Genomic DNA, 8964 nt, shown 5'->3' on the forward strand with positions numbered 1-8964 from the left:
ATATATATATATATATATATATATATATATATATATATATATATATATATATATATATATATATATATATATATATATATATATATATATATATATATATTTACACTTGGGCAAATATTAATAAATCAACACATATTCACACAGACACGTAAAATACTAATGTACACACACACACACACACACACACACACACACATACATATATAATGAATCAACACATTTATGCATAAATAAAAAGCACGCCAAAAACAACTCAATGCACACATGCTCAATGGATGGTCAAGTACAACGTTATATTTACAAACATCTATATACCAATGAAATTATTCGTAGATAAATACAAATATAATATATATATATATAATATATATATATACATATGATATAATATATATATATATACATACAATAACAAAAGGTACATATTCATACCCACTTTCTCACATTTATACCCACATTTCCACACATACATTACACACACTCTCTCACACAAACACATATGCTTAGGTTAAACAAAAGTTTTCATTTTCAAATTTTTTTCCTTGATATAAGAAAATAATATGATTTTATTAACTTTTTCTCTGCTATTGTCAAACTCAATGTGTGGTAGTAGCTTCATTTTTGAACATTGAGAATGCACAAATTGTTAGTTTATGATTCGTGCAGCAAAAATTTAAACTTGTGCAACACCACATCTACAAAACCCCAAATCTCAAATCACAGACTCTTTGTTTTATTTCTGGCTTGCCATACACTCTTATCTTCTGATCCCACAAAATGATACCCGAAAAATTCCATGATTGATGTTGGCTGGAACAATTCTTTTGTTCATTGATGTTATTTTTAAAAAGAAATAAAAAACAATTTTATCCTTGTGACTTTCATTTAATCTTTTCATTTTAACGATTTTCTACTCATATTCAAGCAAAAAATAACTTTTTTTTATTGTATTTCCATTCATGTTCAAAGTGTTTAGTTGTTTCCAAAGTTATTTCTACATGATTTGGTGCTGTGTTTAATTTGTTACAGAAATGTTTATAAGTTTGAAAACATTTCTTGCATTGACGAACACCTATATGGCCAAAAAAATGTTTTATTTGTTAATGTTTGTGTAGATAAAGAAAAGATTTTGTTTACAAAAAGATACATTTAAATGGCATAATATAACAGAACAAACATGCATATTTGCACACATTTACGCTTCAGAAGACGTGATTTTGACACATAAGTTGATTTGAAGCACAGCAGACATAACAAGCCCAATGAAGTATGCAGATGCACAAATCTGCTTACGACGCTCCCACTCTTCAATCTTTCAATTATGACTATTTGTCTTTCTGTCTGTATCTGTGTGTATGTGTGGGAAGATGTATGTGTGTATGTGAGTCTGTGTTTGTTTTATGTGCTTGGAAATATGCGAATAAATGTGTGTGTGTGTGTGTGTTGTATGCGTGTGTGAATGTGTGCCTGTGTGTCGGTGTGTGTGGTTGTGCAAACTTTTCCGTATGTATTCGCGCATCTTTCTCAGCATCTTTTTCAGACAAACATGTCAACTGAAATAAACAATATCAAAAATACCAGACAAAAATATACAAAATAAAATACCAAGCGACCCCAGCACAGTTCAACTTATTATTATAAAAAACAACATCCTCTCTGCTTAAAAAATATATTTCAAAATAAAATAGCAGAAACAAAATAAACATTACACATACAAAAATAGTAGACAACAGAATATCACGTGCATGATAATTAAAAATTTATGCCAGCAAGAAGATTATAAGCAAGGAGGAATAACGATCATAGGATATCAAAGGAGAGATGAATGTTTCGTTAAGTTAGCAACAGATTACTTAGCGATGCATCATGCCTTCATGGGATTTCTCGGCTCAGTAACTTATCAAATGTCAATTATTCAACGTTGTATGATGAAAATGGTGATGCAGATTATTTTTTCAATCGCTGAGAAGTAATTGTTAAAATTTCAATTAGGATTTGTATTTTTTATCAGTTCATTTGTACGTGTTTTATCAAACGATATCAGAAACCTCCATCAGCCATAGAACAATAAACACATCTGAGAAATGAATTAATACGACAATCCATCGCATAGTTGGAAGAGTTATGGCAAGCGAAAGCCGTACATGTAAATAACTTTCATCTTAACTCCAACACGTGGTTGTAAATCAAGTGGCAAGTCATCTGAGCGCGTCATTTATCGTTCCTTATTTTCCACTACTCCTAATTGCTCATCATGAAGATTGTGGATTTGTGTTTGTAAACACTGCTCAAGAAATAATGAGTTATTTGAAAAAAATTAAAAAAGAAATTAATTAAATCTTATATTTGTTCATTTACTACACGATTCGCTTGCTCATTTCTTCATTTGTTTTTTTATTTAAACAACAATCAATCATTCCTCACTGGTCTCCTTCGACTTCCTTCATTCTTTCATCCGGAAATTTTTACTTTCTTTTCATCTTACATTAACTAAAATCTATGTTTGTAGTAAAATAATTTATTTTGTTAAAAATTAATTATAAAAAAATATTTAAAAAGCTTTTGATTTCAATTTTTGGAAAATAACATTACACGTCATTGCATTGCACCGATGCATGTGCTCGCTCAGCCTGTAAAGATGAACAATCAATCTTAGCAGAAAATTAACATACTTTGACGTCAAAGCTGGGTCTCATCAATTTTGTAACATCTTAAAAATATATGCAAAAAAAGTATTCGTGAAACCAAGTACCAGCAAGCCAGCCAGCATAAAATCAACACTGAGTATGGTAATGTATGTCAGATTTTGTATGTTTTATTGTTTGTATAGGATTATATAGAATTGTATACAGTGCATGCAAACGTGTAATAATCATTATCATTAGTTCACACCTACGTTTTCAATCAGCGTTAACACTTGTTAACGAGGTTAGTGCCGAATTTTTATGAAGGATTTTTTTTTCGGCAAAAAACTCAAGTTTGTTTTTGAATTCAGAAATTTAGATTGTTTAAAAAACAACTCGTTGTAACCTTTCGTTTCATTATTGATAAATCCAGTCAATTCTAAGTTACAATAGAAACATTTCATGAAATTGCCTTCTCCTAACTGTTTGCAATTATTATTGTTATCCAAATTCATCATGCATATTATTTTCTCAAAACTAATATTTTTAATGTATATGTTGACATACATTTGCAGATACAAAAATATCTATCCCACATCATTTTAAAATTTTTTGATAGATGAAAAGGTAGTTTGTGAGTTATTGTGGTGCACCTAGGAACATGTTGTTCTTGCATTCTGTTGTTCTCTTATACACACATACATACCATAAACATTCATAATATATACAATTCATCTCCACTCATATCTAGATGCATATTTGTGCTGTGAGTGCATGCATGTTTGTGGAAAGATTGCATACATTTGAAAGCTCAGTGGAGCAATAAAGGAGGTCCCTTTGACATCGAATTGCTTGAAATTGTTCAGTTGTGTGTTTCGCTTTTTCAACTTTGTGCTAATTTTGTGTGTTGGTGCCATTTATTTATTGGTTGGTGGTGCTGAGTGTTGTGGTTGCGTTGGCATTTTGGTGGCTCATGTAGTGAAATTTTTGATTTCATAAGTTAATTATGCTTGTGTGTATGGCTCTTGAGATTCAATTTGACTAATGATAGTTTTATTTACGAAATATGTGTATATCTTTTATGTTTTAATTTTACTCTATATGTGATGCAGTAGGTTCATTTTTGTACGTTTCAGGTTTGTTATATGTTTCCGTGGTAATGTCTCTCTCTCTTAAACTTGACAAGTAGTGAAAAATAACGTAAAGGAATTTGAAATAAAATGCTTTGTGTATTAGCATAAGAAGCAAACTTTTGTGCACACCTACTACTTGAAATTGGTTTTGTTTTGACTTTCAGTATTTTTGTCTCTTCTTCTTCCATTTTTTTACTTTGTTTATTTTACAAACAAATAAAAACAGTTGAGAACTTAAGATAAAACAGTTTCCACTTTAAAACATTAACAACTACTTAATTTCAAATAGTGGAATATCCATCACGAAAAATTCGATTTGTATCCATCTGTAACAATTATTTATACGTACAATAATTTTATAGAAACATCTGTTGTCGGGAGTTAGTCAGTTGAATCAACCAATTTCAAAGTTGAGGCAGAATATTATGTGAGTGCTGCAAGACGCACGAGGCAGCGTTTGACAAATTTGTGCATTCATCGTCCGCACACCAACACACAGCCTGTTAAATATTCTAAAGTTGCAACTTGATGGTGCACTTGTGAGATGTGAACGTATCGCTTGTTCCATGCAGTCATATTTCTTCGTCCATTCCACCTTAACTGTGTAGAAGGGCATGTTCAGTAGGCAACCTCCCCTCCTTCTAATGTTCTTCACTATTGTTCTTTATTTGTTGCAAAACAAATCCAACAACAGCCGAGTTTCACTGCGTGTTATATGTACTGTTATTTCACGTTTGTTGTTGATGCGAGTTGGATTTGTTGTTCAGAAATATGCGCTGAAGCACTGCTGTACATTGTTATGAATAAATATTATATATATATATATATATATATATATATATATATATTTCACAAAAGCAAACATTGCGATATCTTAGCAAACCTTATACGTTCCTAGTTTTTGGGTGTGGGTTGTTCAATTGCTGAAACGTTCACGTCACTTCATTGAAAGAACTTGGAACATTTATTACACAGGACCCAACAGCTGTCGTACCAATTAACGCTCAACAGAGTATTCATTTTATATTTTTTTTCAACGTTAAATTATTCCTTATATCATCTGCCGTACTTTATAAAAATTAATATTTTGTTCTATTTAATCGAAAAAAATCAACTTAATTATTTTTACCATAATTGTTGAAACTTTTTTGAGTTGTTTAATTCTAATTTATGGAAAAAAAACTAGGAAATCGTTTGATAATTTTCAATAAGATGGCGACCATCAAAAATTATTCCTACAGAAATCTAATCAGACGCACAGTCGGCAAACAACGCATCGCGCTGAAATAATAACTTTCCAATAAATGTGCGAGAATTGAAGAACGTATGACAGCAAGAGAGAATGAATGACGGAAGGAAGGAATGAAGGAAAAAATGTGGAAGGATGAATAAACAAAACGTACGTCACGGCGGGCAGATAGCACACACGAAAACAATTCTCTGTTGAATAATTTTTATTCCTCCTCTCATAATTGCTAAATCATCCATCATAAATGTCTAACGGATATTTCAATAAACATACACGCTACTGGAGCGTGCCATCACCTTTCATTTGCACTTTTACTCCCGCCATATGCTCTCTTTCTCTCTCTCTCTCTCTTTCTCTCTCTCTCTCTCTCTTAGTTTCTTTTTTCTGTCTGTCTATCTGTCTCAATTTGTAAATAATTTTTTCACACATAATTTATCAATCTTTTCTAATAAAGTTAGTTTCATATTTTATCATTTTGTTAATATTTCTGAACAAAACCAAGCGTTCATTACATGCTTGTCAACACCACACTACACCTCACCACACACCGTACCACACCGTACCACATCAAATTAAATGACACCACAATCTAAAACCACACTTGTCACATAACGTTACATAATATCATCCTCTCTCGAATCACATCACCATCTTTTCCTGTCCCAAATTACATCACCATCTCCCTCACATCACCATCTCTCCCTCTCTCAATTCACATCAACATCTCAGCCCACAAGGCATGCCACAATTTATGAGGTAAGCATCATGTTTGCTGAAACAAATGGGGCTTCCATCATTGCAGAAAATTTCTTTTCTTAACCTCCATATAACAACGTTAAACGTGTTTCTTTAGAAAGTATGTATATTTAATAAAAATTTATTTATAACAAATAAGAAATTATTTATAATAAATGAGAAATTGTTCATAATAAATAAAAAATTATTCATAATAAATAAAAATTTTTTAAGAATTTTATAACAAATGCAACAAAAAACTCGATCCATGTTTTAATGTGGAATTCAGATGTCAAAATATAGCATGCTTTTTGGCGCCGTGCAATGACAACGAACACATTTTTCGTGTGAGTGCTTAAATCTGTCGGGATGTTATATTTTTCTCAAGCTTTGGCAAATGTCTTGTAGATTATGCAGCTCTAAAATATGTTAATTTCTATGATTTATGCAAATTAATTTCCTCGTTCTAAATAAAAATACAATTTAATTAATCTTGAAATTGAAAGGATTGCAAACAAACAAATAAACGAACGAACGAACGGCAAACCAAGCAACCCACCTACCAAGCAACCAACCATGCAAGCAAGCAATCAACCAACCAGCTAGCCAGCCAGATAACCAACCAAACAACCAACCATCCAACCAATCAACCAACCACCACCAAGCAACCAACCAACCAAGCCACCAACCAACAAGCCAACCAAACACACAAACAAAAAAACAACATACAAACAAACACTTTTTCACATCAATTAATAAATATATTTTATTTAAAAATAATCAAAACATTTTTAACGGATAAACGCCTACTTGAATAATCAAGCATGTAAACGAATGCATGTGAAATCCTCACAAAAAACGAAAATAAGAAAAATAATTCAAAACTAGGACTCGAAACTTAGAAAAAAAACATTTGAAAACCAAAATTTCAATTACATCCAGTTCAGGGCTTACTGGTGTGGAGGCCTTGGGATACCCTAAAAAGAAAACCCCTAAGATGTTTTAATTTTTAATTTTCAGCATCAACATAGAAATAAATTAAATAAGGCCCGTGACGTTCATTCGGTTCATTCCACTTTTTTGTTATGGTGGCAGAAAGAAGAATGCGATAAAATTACAATTCTGTGATATCAATTTTGTGAGGATATCTTTTTTGTGGAAGGTTTTGGGAGCAACCGACAGGCCTGCCCTGCCCAAAATACCGCTCTTTTTCTCCCAAAGTATATCATGTAAAGGTTGACATAGTGTGTTTCGTTGAGAAAAATACTTTCTGGAATGAAACAACTGTTTGTGCGTGATGTGGATGTTGTTGGCTGCTGTTGGTTTCTAATAAAAATATTTTCATGATGCCGTTATCTACATCGTTGTCCTGCCTTATGTAGTAAATTTAATGCCGGTTTCGACGATCCTTGCTAGGTTGTGTTAAATAATGTTTTTGGTCTTGACTCTGGTCAGGTATTTGTTGAAATTGTAATAAAATTATTTTTATCATAGTTTAGTAGAACTTCGATGAAACTTGAATAATGATGAAATGAAGGAAATAATGATAATGACAAAACGTGATGATGACGATGACGATGATGACGCGGTTGAAATACTAATGACAAAATCAACATGGCGAGTTGAAAATTTTGCGTCACCTGGTGAGGAGAAACCAGCGGGAAGATTTTGAAATGTTTGCATTATTAATGGAGTGCCTTCAAATGCGAACGTGATACAATTTCATCGATTCAATGTTCCACCGACCATATATCCTACAAATTTCAACATTCTTTTTTTGTTGAAAGATTTTTAATAAATTTATTGGAAATTTGAATTTTGTTACTCAGTTTGACTTATTTATTGAGTATCGATTTAATCATTGAAGAAATTTTCTGAAGCATTTATGAGAATGAGTCTAAACAACAGTTATAACAAATATATATTTGTAAGTAAAGTTATACTATTAAATATAGTATTGATAGTAGTATAAGTGAGGACGATGATGATGAGGAAGAAAAAGATAAAGAGGAAAACGAGATGATGGTGATGATGGTAGAGTTTCGCGTCGTAAAGAAGCGACATTGGAGCATTAGTTGTTGTATATCTTCATACCGACCGTTTAAGAATTCTTTATCTACTTGCATTCCAACTGCGCCTATCTTAACTTATTTCTTCGTCTTTTTACACGTGCCATGTGACGGTTGATGGCTGGTTGGCTAGTTGGTTGGTTGGCCGGTTGGTTGGTTAGTTGGTTGACTGGTTGGTTGGTTGGTTGACTGTTTGGTTGTCTAGTTGGTTGGTTGGTTGATTGGTTAGTTGATGTTTAATTGGTTGATTAATCCGTTGTTAAGTTATTTGGCTGGTTGTCAAGTTGATCGGTTGGTTGGCTAGTTTGGTTTTTTGGTTGTTGGAGGTTTTCTTTGTGCTGGTTGGCTGATTGTTGTATGGTTAGATGGCACTAAGAAAATGTTGTTGTTGTTGATACCTACATTGTTTGACATTTAAATTATTTTTAATGTTGTTGTTGTCAACGTTGTAAGTTATAGTGTTCATTTTATTGCTCGCATTTTAGTATTGCTCGATTCATATTTTTCATATTTTTCTTACGCATGTGTTTGCCACATATTTTTTTATATATTTATTAAACGCTCATTAAACATTAAACGCTTTAATTATTTTAATAATAATAATAATAATAATTTGTAGAATAAATTATAATTAGCCATTCGGTAGCATCATTTATGCAATTGCAGTTGTAGGTGTTTATAATAGCTTGATTAAATTTGCTCCAGGAGTCAGAATTTTCACGGAGTTAGCTGCGACAAAATTTACGTCAATTAAAATTTTCCTTATTAATAAATTAAACTTTTGTAAATTTTTGTAACAAATTAGTTGGTGCATTACTACAAACATATAGGATATTTACAATGAGCCACAGAAACTCGCAAACTTTCAAATAAAAACACTTGTGTATGAATAAATAAAAAACTTAATACCTAAAAAATCACCTAGCGGAAACAAACAAATACACACACACACACACAAACACGCACAGGCAGACACACAGGCAGACACACAGGCAGACACACAGGCAGACATATAATTAAAAACACACAGACACATCAACACAAATTACCTCGCGGTCAAATGTGCCGGGATTGCAGAGGCGTCTGAAAAGCTGGTCAAGTGAGAAGAAGAATGGTCAGCCCCAAACAAAAAAGTGAGATATTGAGTCTTGAGT

The 8964-nt window shown here is 32.1% G+C and overlaps 1 protein-coding gene across 1 annotated transcript; it reads right to left on the bottom strand.

Annotated features, from left to right (window-relative positions):
• Positions 1 to 1149: 1149 nt before the first annotated feature.
• Positions 1150 to 4373, bottom strand: HELRODRAFT_169038 (hypothetical protein; the record flags this gene model as incomplete). Its single annotated transcript, XM_009014871.1, has 3 exons — positions 1150 to 1347; positions 3426 to 3518; positions 4251 to 4373. 3 exons carry the CDS (start codon positions 4371 to 4373, stop codon positions 1150 to 1152), a joined length of 414 nt encoding a protein of 137 aa, XP_009013119.1.
• Positions 4374 to 8964: the final 4591 nt, after the last annotated feature.

The sequence above is a fragment of the Helobdella robusta genome (genome assembly GCF_000326865.2).
Source record: "Helobdella robusta unplaced genomic scaffold HELROscaffold_14, whole genome shotgun sequence".
Classification (NCBI taxonomy): Eukaryota; Metazoa; Annelida; class Clitellata; order Rhynchobdellida; family Glossiphoniidae; genus Helobdella; species Helobdella robusta.